General features: G+C 40.0%; 1 protein-coding gene across 4 annotated transcripts in view; it reads left to right on the top strand.

Annotated features, from left to right (window-relative positions):
* Positions 1–13,262, top strand: part of EPS8L2 (EPS8 signaling adaptor L2) — a 272,423-nt gene that overhangs the window by 212,881 nt on the left and 46,280 nt on the right. For all 4 annotated transcript variants that reach the window (XM_077458781.1, XM_077458788.1, XM_077458772.1 and 1 more), the window contains one exon: positions 6,753–6,832. In XM_077458781.1, coding sequence (XP_077314907.1) covers positions 6,753–6,832 — 80 coding nt within the window. The remainder of the gene's footprint in view (positions 1–6,752; positions 6,833–13,262) is intronic.

The following is a 13,262-nucleotide window of genomic DNA, read 5'->3' as shown; positions in this document are numbered from 1 at the left end:
GTAATATCTATTTGAATTAATTGGCTATAATGTCATATTTGGAAAAACATTAAAATAATTTTTAAAACATATTTTTGTATGGAATTTGATGCTGTATGCCATCTCCCATCCTCTGGAACTCCCTGTATGCCTCTCCCATCCTCTGGAACTCCCTGCCCCGGTATATCCGATCAGCCCCTACCCTGTCCACCTTTAGGAGATCCCCGAAAACTCATTTATTCAGGGAAGCCTATCCCACACCCACCTAACAACTGTGCCGAGCCACCCCCATTAAATTATTTTCAGCAGCTATTACCTTTTGTACCACCACCCCCTCCCTTTAGAATGTAAGCTTTATGATCAGGGCCCTCCTGTACCTTTTGTATTGAACTGTACTGTGATTGTGTTATCCCCCTATACATTGTAAAGCGCTGCATAAACTATTGGCGCTATATAAATCGTATATAATAATAATAATGTTTGCAAAAGTTAGAAAATGTCACTTGACAGTGGGGATTGTAGAGCCAAATCTGACCAGTAAAAGTGCTTTATAAACTAAATTGTCTGCAGTAAATGTGGACTAATGACCTTTGCCACATTATAAATGTTCCCCAAAGTGAAGTGTTCAAGAACAAGAAGAAAGAAAACCATTATTTATATAAAAACATGAATAACATTAATCTGTCAAAGTCATCTACATAATTAATATAAATGAATAATTATATTGTTAGGTAGTCTTCCTTTTTTTCTTAGGTTACAAGTATTTGAGGTTAAGAGCGATTTTTGAAGTTGTGTTTACTGATCCATGAAGTCTGCACAGACTTTTGGCACCATCTTCTGGTTCTTTATGGCAGTACAGATATACTGTTGGATTCAAATACAATTTAAAAAACTGTCACAAAAGAATTGCAGGGCAGCCATTACTTACCTAGTTCTGAAAATGATAGCTTCATGGCTGTCATGCTGATTTTTATGATTTTAATACTTTTTGAGTTTCTGACAAAAAACAAGCATGCAGCTATTGAAGCCAGAGAAAAGTTAGATTCTTTGATCTGCATACTTGATCCTGGTAAGTGGCACAGACTGTATTGGAGTCCGAGGGCCAACCTGAAAGCGCAGACAATTAGTATTTTGAAATAAAGATTAGCAACCACAGCCTTACATTCACTCATGATAGCTTTCCTGAGATATGATAAAAATGTTTATTTATGTAGCGCCCTCTACTTTTAGGTAGGTGCTTAGTGGTGTTTTTTTGCCAGTGTAGGATATAGAGACAGGTAAATTTAGGCAGGGTCTTACTCTTTAATAGGGTTGGTTGTTTATTTGGGGAAGGGAGTGTCAGAGTAGAAGGGGGTATGGCCACCTACACTTGGGCCCAGGGATACCTCCTCTGCTTCATGGTAGATTATGCTGGAAGGAGAGGATGATCTGAGACCTGTGTGGCAGGAAACCCATGTGAGAGAATTGACCAATGGTTAATATCCTTGATCAGTGAGAGATCTCTCATAAAAAGGGGATGTCACATGCTATGTGGAGAGAAGTTTGAGGTCCCGAGGTTCAGGACTGGAGGCCCAGGAGTTCAGAGATCCTGGAGCCTCTGGGGGGAGGCTTGAAGGCCTGGGAGTTCAGAGATCCTGGAGCCAGATAGCCGGAGGCGAGTCCAGGGAGGCCGATGTCTGGCCCCTGGAGGAGAAGTCATCATGTAGTGCTGGAGGAATACAGGGCGTCTCATGCAGGGATGTACCGGACAGCGTGGAGGAGGAGGTAGAAGTAGGAACTAAGTGGAAGGAGAAAACTGGGACTTTCTGTAAGTAGAACATGGACTGTGGATTGGGAGACAGCAAAGGGAGTGCAACCCAGTAGGATTAACCCGTAACTTCATACTGTGTATCCAAGGACCACAGTATCCAGCACTTTTCTAGGACTGAGGGAAGTTTGACAATACAAGTCATGGAAAAAGGCAGTGTGGCCTGTGACTTCTGGGTCAACATCCACAGCATTATTCAGAGTGATGCTTATCTGTCCATATTGGAAGTGCAAGCTTGAGATAGAAATTGGAACCAGGAAAAAAAAAAGGGATTTAAATAGCAAATGCTACGGCTACCGATTAGTACACTTTTTACCTGAAACTGGGGTCAGATGGGGCATCTCATATTCTCTATTGCCTAGCTCACTGACTTATACCCAGAAAAAAGCATTATAAAATCCAGAGTTCGGACTGTTTGGTGTCATGTACTTGCATGGAGGATTGTGAGCGTGGCCATCTGACAAAAGGTAATGAACAAACACAGCAGCCCCTATGGGGGTACCACTACATTTACATTGTTGAGTTTTAGAATTGCATTGCTGTCATATGAGAATAAGAAGCATATTAATATGAAAGAAATCTGGCCAAAAGTGGTCTTCATGGAAGAAATATGGCCATAAAACCATACCTCTCACATGGAAACAAGGCCAAGTAACTCAACTATACAAAAAACTTAGGAACTGGGGGTGCAGAAAAATAGCAGCAGATGCCCTGGACTGATGAGTCAAAATTTTAAATATTTGGCTGTAGCAGGAGACAGTTTGTTCTCCAAAGGGCTGAAGAGAGGTACAATAATGACTGTTTGCAGGCAACAGTGAAGAATGGAGGTTCCTTGCAAGTTTGGGACTGCATTTCTGCAAATTTAGTCAGGGTCAATGATGTCCTCACCGCTGAAAAATACAGGCAGTTACTTATCCCTGTCATACCATCAGGGAGGTGTATGATTGCCCCCAAATTTATTCTGCAGGAGGCCAATGACCCCAAACATGCAGCCAATGCCATTAAGGACTACTTTCAGTGTAAAGAAGAACAAGGAGTCCTGAAGGTGATGGTTTGGCCCTCACAGAGCTCTGATCTCAACATCAAGTCTGTCTAGGACTACATGAAGAGACAGAAGATTTTGAGGCAGCCTCCATTCACAGAAGATCTGTGGTTAGTTCTCCATGGTGTATGGAACAACCTTCCTGCCAAGTTCCTTCAAAAACTGTGTGCAAGTGTACCTAGAAGCAGTGGCGTAACTAGAACCTTCAGGGCCCCGATGCAAGAAACCATGAAGGGCCCCCCTGAACCCCAGCCAGGGCCCTTCCCTCCGAGTCCGGCGGTGGAACTCCAGGGCGTGGTCACAGGTATGACCTTTGTGAGCCCTGTAGTTCCACCACTGGTATCAGTATTTTTTTATTATTTCTTTTATTTTTAGGTGCCCCATTGGGGGACTGTCCCTAGGCAGGATAGGGTCCCCCTCCCCAGAAGAGATGAGGTCCTTTTCTCCAGGGCAGATGAAGTTACTGCCCCCAGGTGAGAAGGGGTCCCTGTCCCCAGGGGAGGTGGGGTTCCCTGTCCCCACGTGAGAAGGGGTCCCTGTCCCCAGGGGGAGATGGAGGGGGTATGTAACAGTGTGTGGGGGATGGGGTCCTCTCACCATGACCAAGCTGCAGGCTGCGCACTCATCCATGTTGGCCTGGGCTCCATCCACTGTGCTGGACGGGTGATCAGCATATGATCAGCATATCTCCCAGAAAGACCTTTCATCATCTGTGTATGACGGGGGAGGAGGGGGGCTGGCAGACAAACCTGCAGTATCCTCCGGGGAGCCGTCTCTCATAGGGCTGCACTGCATCTGTGTGCTTAAAGTTTGTTTACCCGGGAGAAGTATGCAGTGCAGTGTGGGCCGGACTCAGAGGGGCGGGACTCTGGCTGGGGAGAACAGACATCGGACTGAGTGGCAATGCATGGAGCAGGAGAGGGGTACTCTGAGGAGCCGGCCGAGGACACAGGTCATGCAGGGAATGCAAAACTAAAGAGCAGCCAGTGCGATAGTCGAGCATGGAGCTCTGCTAGTCACCCTCCACCTCCAGCCACCTGTGTGCATGGTGCACTGGTACCCCTAGCTTTCTATGCTGCTGCCGGCCATATGTAGAGGGGGGGCTGCATGGGCCCCCTGCATCATAGGGCCCAGTTGCGGTCGCGACTGCTGCTCCCCCTATAGTTACGCCCCTGCCTAGAAGAATTAATGCTGTTTTGAAGGCAAAGGGTAGTCACAGCAAATATTGATTTGATTTGGATTTTTCTTCTGTTCATTTACTTTCCATTTTGTTAATTGATAAAAAAATAAACTTAACACTTTTATTTCTGAAAGCATTCTTAATTTACACCATTTCTTCACCCCTTCCTAAAACAATTTGTGTAGGTATACTACTACAGGTGAAGTGAATAAGGTCTCAATCACACGTTAATGTTACTGATGTTATTACACATGTTTTCTAGGAAAAAAGTTCCTGCGTAATGATCAGTAAAATACTTGTGTATAGATTTAAACATGTAAAGATGTGAATAGGTACATACCGTAATTTGTTTTTATTATAATTTATTTTTCCCCTCTGTCTATACTTGATTTACGTGCTTAGGAACGCGTATACATGTGTTTATATGCGTAAGTGTGTAAAATACATGTTCTTAGACGCAGATTTTTGGATTCTGTATTATAGATCTGAAAGTAGCTCATGTTTATGCTCCTGTTTGAATGGCTCTATTGAAAACAATGCAGCTGTATTCAGAAAGACACTTATAGATGCGTTTTTTATTACCACTGTGTGAATGAAGCCTAACGTTGATTATCTTAGGTGGATAGGATATATTAGGCAGCAAGTGAACGTATTGTTCCTGAAGTTGATGTGCTGAAAGCAGAAACAATGGGCAAATGTAAGGACTTGAGTGATCTTCACAAGGACTAAATCATAATGGATAAATGATAAGATCTCCAAAACTGCATCTCTTGTGGGATGATCCAAATCTGCAGTGGCCAGGAACTACCCAAAAGTCGTCCAAGGAAGGAAAACTGTTGAACGGGCAACAGAATCATAGGTGGCCAAAGCTTATTGCTGCACATGGGGAGCGAGGGCTGGCCAGTGTACTCCAATCCAAATAGGAGAGATAGAGATAGAACAACCCTCATGAATGGGGCTTTATTGGCAACACAAGCAGATGCAGTATCTCACTCTTTTTATACCAATAGAATGAGCGACAGTGCCCCAAATTGCTGACAAAAAGGTCAAGTTGGTTTGGACAGAAAGGTGTCAGAACACACAGTGCATTGCAGTGTGTTGCGTATGAGGCTATTGTGAGGAAGATCGGTCAGGGTGCCCATGCTGACTAATGTCCACAATTAAAAGTGCCTACGATAGGCATTTCAGCATCAGAACTGGACAATGGAGCAATGCAAGAAGGTGGCCTGGTCTGATAAATTCAAGAATGGTTTGAGGAACATAACGACCAGTTTGAGGTGTTGAACTGGCCTTCAAGTTCTCCAGTTCTCAATCCAGTCGAGCATCTTTGTTTGAAGAAGGCCCCACTTTGCAACTTACAGAACTAAACGTAAAACATCTGCTACTGGCAGCATTTTGTCAGATACCACAGCATGCCTTCAGAGGTGTAGTGGAGTCCGTGCCTCAACGGGTTATGTTGGGTGGTTATAATGTTACAACTGATTAGCACGAATGTGTGTGTATATAAATCATTTTATTGTCAGTTCTGAGTATCAGCATCAATTTTGCTTCACTATTCAGACAATAATCAGAGCGGAACTCACAGTCAGTGGCGCATGTTGGCAGGGTAGTAACTACAGATCATGGGGCCCCAGAGCCAAATTTTAAGCCTCCCCCTTATTCTCACCTAACACCTGTCAGTTTGAACTGTGACAATACTAACATAAAGCATGCCTAAAACAGGACAAGCAGGAGAGCTGTCAACATACGATCAGTATCTCATTGGGTGTTTTTCCAGCAAGCATGTGCTGAAACAGGTAAACTAGTAAAGAAAACACAAGATGTAGTAGCAACAATATCAGTTTTCAGCTAAGGAGATGCTCTGGGATATTTCCACAGCCTGAAAAAGACTGCATTAGGTGTACAGGGTAAATGTCAGACTAAGGGCAATAACTTCTGCAAATGCTAGTTGCTTGACTATTACGTTAATCGAGTAGTTTTAGTACTTTCTAACTCACTGACCTAAAACAAACATGCATGAATTCTGAATATCTTTCTGTTCAGTTGGCCCACGCTCTCTCTGACTCAATGACTTTGGATCAATTAGTAACTAGCATGTTCTGAGCGAGGTCTGCAATAGCAGCCCCTATATTCCCTTAGTACAGGTTTCCTTCAAATGCTAATTCCTAAATGAAGAAGCCTTTGGAAAGCTATAAGGATTCATCTTGTACTGGCCTGAGTACTTCATAGTATATTTTGTTTGGTTTCTATAGGTTCCGATCAAAGAGTTAATAGTTAATACCTAAAGTAGAACTAAAAGCGTTTTTTTTTTTAGTTTTGGATAGTGGCTCAGGTTTTGATTGCTATCTGTGCCCCTTTAGGGAGATTCACCCTCTATTTGTCCTGTTTACTATTTTTTCCAGTGAGTCAGTTTGAATGAAAATCCCAAATTTCAGGTTGTGAACAGGGGCAATCATCCAATGGGGACACTAATTCTGGTGACAACCAGGCATTTCCCCTAACTTCCTGTGTTGGTTATGGGACAGGAAGTGAAGGGGAGTTTCCTCAAAGGTACACAAAGGAAAAAATGGACAGAGGTTATAACCTTCCTTTATTCTATCGAAAATGGAAAAAAAAAGTTTTGCCTTTAGTTCTACTTTAATAATGAGAACTTGTTACTGAATATGGCTGCATGCTATCAATCCTGTTAGGTTGTAGGGTCAAAATGATTATATGACTTGTATATACTGTATCTTTTTTCATAGGCTGATATGGTCCATGCTGATATTGAAAGCGCCCTTGCTGACATAAAACATGGGAACAAAATGAGACCACAGACACTCAAGTGAGTATAATGAATGCTAAAATATTATGAATGATATTATGAATGATTGGGCAATACTTGAGGCATCAGGTTATATACAGTATATACAGAACAATGATGACTTTAAGACTATTTAGGAGTTCTAGCTTGTCATGGAAGCCATCAACTGGCATCAAGCCTGGCATGGCATGCTGGGAGCTGTTGTTATTCCATGACTATGACCCGGACCTTATGTTCCCCTATTGTAGAAAAAGTGTAATTTATTCTTCTAATGACCATCCATTAGTGTATATATAGTCAGTGGCTACAAAGAAATTCAATTTCCTAATGTAAAAGATGGGGAGCTCCTGTGAAATAACACCAAGACATGTTTTATATCTGGCAATTGTTGATGTATTTTATATATATAGCATCTGATTGGCCAGAATTCTCGGAGAATGCAGTCCACAGCTACACATGATACAAACAGCACTGTATCTGAATATAGATCATAGAGGTCCTATTTTACCTTGCTTTTAGATGCTACACACTGGGAGAGGAGTACAGGCATTGAACCCCAGGGAGACAAGGGTTATACCCCGGGAACCCAGAACACATGTCAAATTAGAGACAGTATCTAAATGATTTATTTATTTAGCAAAGACAGCAGAAGACCAGAAGGAGAACACTGGAAGAGCCACACTATTATCAAAGATTACATTTAAGTGCATTGTATTCTCAATTTCAATGAATAGACTGGCCCTTAGGTGGGTATACCTTACACTGAGTCTATGCCAGCATTAGCCCTGCTTTGGTGTTTCAACCTTCTTGGGTGTATCATAGGTTAAAAAAAAACATAGACTTTAGTTGATAAGAGTGTTATAAAACTCAGGAACAGTATGTCACATAGTACAAGGTTTATATTTATTACATCTACTTGGAAGGACAGCAGTAAGTCAAACTTGGAAAATATATTTGGAGAAAACATATTTTCTAGACATGCACAGAATGAAAAAATTTGTTTAGTTCCGATTTGTTATATACATAAATTTGTTTAGTTAAATTTGTTTCATCCGTTTAATTTGATTTCGAAATTCGTTTCGTTTATTCGTTTTTGAATCGATTCAAATTTTTTTCGAATTTTATGATGCAAAAATGTTTCGAATAGTTTTCAAATGCAAACATTTTTTTGAATTTGAAAAGTTTTCGCTTTCGAATAGTTTTCCAATTTCCAAAGAGAATAAAATAGAATAGAAAATAAAGGAATATAATAGAAAAAAATAGAATAGAATAGAAAATAATATAACAGAAAATAAAATAATATAATATAATAGAATAAAACAGAACAAAATAGATAAGAAAATAAAAGAACGGGATAGAATGGAATTAAATAGAATAGAAAGGAATAGAATAAAAAAGAATAAAATAAAAGAGATTATTACCCTCTTCTGAAATTTGAATAGAATAGAAAATAATAGAACTAAATAAAAAAATAGAATAGAATAGAAATAATATAACCATTTTCCAAAATTCAAATAGAATCAATCTGAATTTGAATAGAATAGAAAAGAATAGAGTCGATTAGAATAGAAAATAACACAACAGTATAGAAAAAAAACAATAGAATAGAATGAATATAACCATCTTCCTATTCTAATCTATTCGTTTCTATTCTATTCAAATTTGAATTGATTTTATTTGAATTTGGGGAAATGGTTATATTCTTTCTATTCTAATCTATTCTATTCCATTGTTTTTTTAAATTATACTCATTTTTTATTTGTTTATTCTATTCTATTCTATCATTTTATTTTCTATTCTATTCCTTTCTATTCTATTCTAATTTATTCTATTCGAAATTAAAATTCCGTAAGATGGTTATATTTTTTAAATTCTATTCTATTATGTTTTTTTCTATACTATTCTGTTATTTTGTATTCTATTCAAATCTATTCTTTTCTATTCAAATTCAAATTGATTCTATTTGAATTTTGGGAAATGGCTATATTCTTTCTATTCTATTTTTTTCTATTCTGTTTTATTGTTTTTTTTAATTCTATTCTTTTCTATTCTAGTATAGTCTATTCTATTATATTCTATTATATTTTTCTATTCTTTTCTATTCTATTCTTTTATTCAAATTCTAATTTATTCTATTTGAAATTAGAATTTCATAAGATGGTTATATTATTTCTGTGTTATTCTATTCTATTTTGTTCCGTTTTGCTCTATTATATTATATTCTTTTCTTTTCTATTCTATTTTGTTCCGTTTTGCTCTATTATATTATATTCTTTTATTTTCAGTTATATTCTTTTCTAGTCTATTATTATTATTTTGTAATCTATTCCTTTATTTTCTATTCTATTTTATCCTCTTTGGAAATCCAAAATTATTCAAATTTGAATTTATAAACTATTTGAATTTGAAAACTATTCGAATTCAAAAAGTATTAAAAACTATTCGAAGACGATTCTAATTCGAATTTCGGCCGAATTTTTTTTCTCGTTATTTCAGATTAATTTAAATTCGGTTCTATTATCCGAAAAACTAAAATTAATCAGAATTTTCATTCAGAACTAAAACTAACTGCACATGTCTAATATTATCTGCTTTGAAGTTCCACTTATATCTGCAAGGTCTGTAGTATGTTATGTAGGTGAGTTTGTAGTAAAAAGCCCCAAATAATAACTGCAATTTTCATACTCCTTTGACATATAAATTGCACTACTTCTGTCTGAGGATTGTCACACATGCATTTCACTGTGTTATATGTTATCACACCCCACAGCCCTAGTGGATTGTAACTGTATTAGCAAAAAAAATAAAAAAATGCTCAGATGCTGTCATGGGAGGGATGTACACAACGTCTGCTCTTCAGGATTATATCCACAGTGAGATAACATGACCGTTTTGTCTAATGCAGCTCCCTGTATTAGGCATTCATGATACAGGACCCCATTCAATGACTAGTTACATTTTAGAACATCTGAATTCTTAGGCTCCATTTACACCTGAGTATTTTGTAGCACAGATTCAAAACTCTCAACATTCAAAATCTCATGCATTTCAAAGCCCCTTGTACTATTTTAACATGTGGCAACAAATATGTTTTCATATGGATTTGGAGTTGCTGGCATTTCCTATTCAGAATCTACTGCCTGAGTGTCATCTGGAGGACGCCGTAGCCAGAGCACCCTATTGTGACCTCCACCCTATGATCTACAAGGTTGTATCATTTCCTATTGAAATTCTACTGCCTGAGTGTCATCTAGAGAACACCATAGCCAGAGCACCCTATTTTGACCTCCGCCCTATGATCTACGAGGTTGTGGCATTTCCTATTGAAATTCTACTGCCTGAGTAACATCTGGAGAACACTGTAGCCAGAGCACCCTATTGTGACCTCCACCCTATGATCTACGAGGTTGCGGCATTTCCTACTGAAATTCTACTGCCTGAGTGTCTTCTGAAGAACACCGTAGCCAGAGCACCCTATTGTGACCTCCACCCTATGATCTACGAGGTTGTGGCATTTCCTATTGAAATTCTACTGCCTGAGTATCATCTGGAGAACACCGTAGCCAGAGCACCCTATTGTGACCTCCACCCTATGATCTACGAGGTTGTGGCATTTCCTATTGAAATTCTACTGCCTGAGTATCATATGGAGAACACCATAGCCAGAGCACCCTATTGTGACCTCCACCCTATGATCTACAAGGTTGTGGCATTTCCTATTGAAATTCTACTGCCTGAGTATCATCTGGAGAACACCGTAGCCAGAGCACCCTATTGTGACCTCCACCCTATGATCTACAAGGTTGTGGCATTTTCTATTGAAATTCTACTGCCTGAGTGTCATCTGGAGAACACCGTAGCCAGAGCACCCTATTGTGACCTCCACCCTATGATCTACGAGATTGTCCTGTTACCCTGCACTTTTTTGCTCGTATATTGAGTATTTTATAGCGCACAGCTTCAAAACTCTCAACATTCCAAACCCCATGCATTTCAAAGGTGGCTATTCCCATATGACTGAGTGCCCACGTCGCTGATAATAGTCTTCTTGATCCCCTTCAGTCTGGATTTCGTCCTCAAGACTCCACAGAAACTGCTCTCCTAAAACTAACAAACGATCTACTAACGGACAAAACCAATCGACATTATTCTGTACTCCTCCTCCTGGACCTCTCTGCTGCCTTTGATATGGTTGACCACCCCCTCCTCCTCAAAAAACTCCACACCTTTGGTCTCCGTGACTGTACTCTACGATGGTCCTCCTCCTACTTATCCAACCGCACCTTCAGCGTTTCTTACAACTCTACTTCCTCCTCTCCTCTTCCTTTCTCTGTTGGGGTCCCCCAAGGTTCTGTTCTTGGACCACTTCTATTTTCAATCTATAACTCCTCCCTGGGTCAACTGATAGCCTCCCATGGCTTCCAATACCATCTCTATGCTGACGACACCCAAATCTATTTCTCTACCCCTCAGCTCATGCCCTCTGTCTCCTCACGTATCACTAATTTACTATCAGATATATCAGTCTGGATGTCACATCACTTCCTCAAACTCAATCTATCCAAAACCGAACTTATAATTTTTCCTCCCCCATATGCCCCTTCCCCTGATCTCACTGTCAAAATTGATGGCACAGCCATAAGCCCATCCCCTCACGCCAAGGTTCTAGGTGTAGTCCTGGATTCTGAACTCTCCTTCAAGCAACACATCCAATCACTGTCTAAATCCTGCCACCTCAACCTCCGCAACATCTCCACAATACGCCCCTTTCTAACCAATGACACAACAAAGCTCTTAATTCACTCGTTGGTCATCTCCTGCCTCGACTACTGCAACTCCCTTCTTATTGGCTTACCTCTACATAGTCTATCACTCTTCAATCCATCATGAATGCCGCTGCCAGACTCATCCACCTTACCAATCGCTCTGTGTCTGCTACTCCTCTCTGTCAATCCCTCCACTGGCTTCCGCTTAGCCAAATAATTAAATTCAAAATACTAACAACTACATACAAAGCCATCCACAACTCTGCCCCCAGCTACATCACTAGCTTAGTCTCTAAATACCAACCTACTCGTTCTCTTCGTTCCTCTCAAGACCTCCTGCTCTCTAGCTCCCTCATCACCTCCTCCCATACTCGCCTCCAGGACTTTTCCAAAGCCTCTCCAATCCTATGGAATGCCCTACCCCAATCTGTCCGCCTATCTCCTACTTTATTAGCTTTTAGACGATCCCTGAAAACACTTCTCTTCAGAGAAGCCTACCCCACCCACACATAACTGTATTTTCATTTTCTCCATCAGCTCATCCCCCCACAGTTATTACCTTTTGTTTCAACTTGACCCTCCCTTCTAGATTGTAAGTTCTAACGAGCAGGGCCCTCGTATCCCTCCTGTATTGATTTGTATTGTAAGTGTACTGTCTGCCCTCATATTGTAAAGCGCTGCGCAAACTGTTGGCGCTATATAAATCCTGAATAATAATAATATGAGCTCTCAGACACTGGTAGGTCGACACCTGATACTCCAAAAGCTACATGAGACACATTTAAGGCAGAATTGGACGTTTTTGACTTCATAGACTTCAGTGGGAATGCCTGTAGTGATCTATGGTTTTGAGAACATCATGCCAAACTTGAACTTAGAAAGAGTGAGGAAGAGTTAGAACAATCCACTTACTTGCTATCTGTTTCACAGGTATTAACCTGTCAGCTCTACTTATAAACCAAGCCCTAAAATGTATTCTAGCCCTACCCAACTCCCACGTTATTACAGAAATACTATGTATGTATAGTATATTAGTCTCATAAATGAATTGCCAGCACAGGAACTAGCAGATTAAGCCTTTCCTAGTAACCAGTAAATTTGCACATAGACTTGAAGGGCTAGTCATTAATGCATGTAAACTTTAAAGCCCCATACACACTATAAGATTTTCTGCTGATTTTTGTCTTCGGATTTACCAAAGCCATGAAGTGAATAGCCTGACTGATTGCATACAAATTGAAACTCCTAAGGTTTGACCTCATATTATATGGTTTTGGTAAATCTGAAGGAAAAAATTTGCAGAAAATCTGATATTGTGTATGGGGCTTTACTGTCCTCTGACCAGACTGTCAGCAAAATCCCTGCCCGTCTTCTGTTTCTTAGTAGGAACATTCACTTTACCCCCTGTCCCATAATGCCAAGCTCAGTCCTGAGTGACCACATGGGTTATTCGGGCATGGTTACTTATAGTAAAGCAACAGAAACTACCATGTATTGAATTGCTAATTGTGTAGCCTGGTAAGGGTACTCCTACATAAGGTCTCCAAGATCAGGAAATGATCTCATGTCTATAGGTAGCTAAAGGCTCCAAGAGGGCTCCAAGCTTAGGAGGCACAGCAATGGACGTCCCCCTGGACATTAAACTATAATGCACATCTGCTGCATAGTGTGCTATAAAAGACAGG

The sequence above is a fragment of the Lithobates pipiens genome, unplaced genomic scaffold (genome assembly GCF_037356315.1).
Source record: "Lithobates pipiens isolate NorthernLeopardFrog02 unplaced genomic scaffold, aLitPip1_a1.2 Scaffold_10, whole genome shotgun sequence".
Lineage (NCBI taxonomy): Eukaryota > Metazoa > Chordata > Amphibia > Anura > Ranidae > Lithobates > Lithobates pipiens.
Note: the sequence above shows the minus strand (reverse complement) of the source record. Positions and strands in the feature narration are given on the sequence as shown.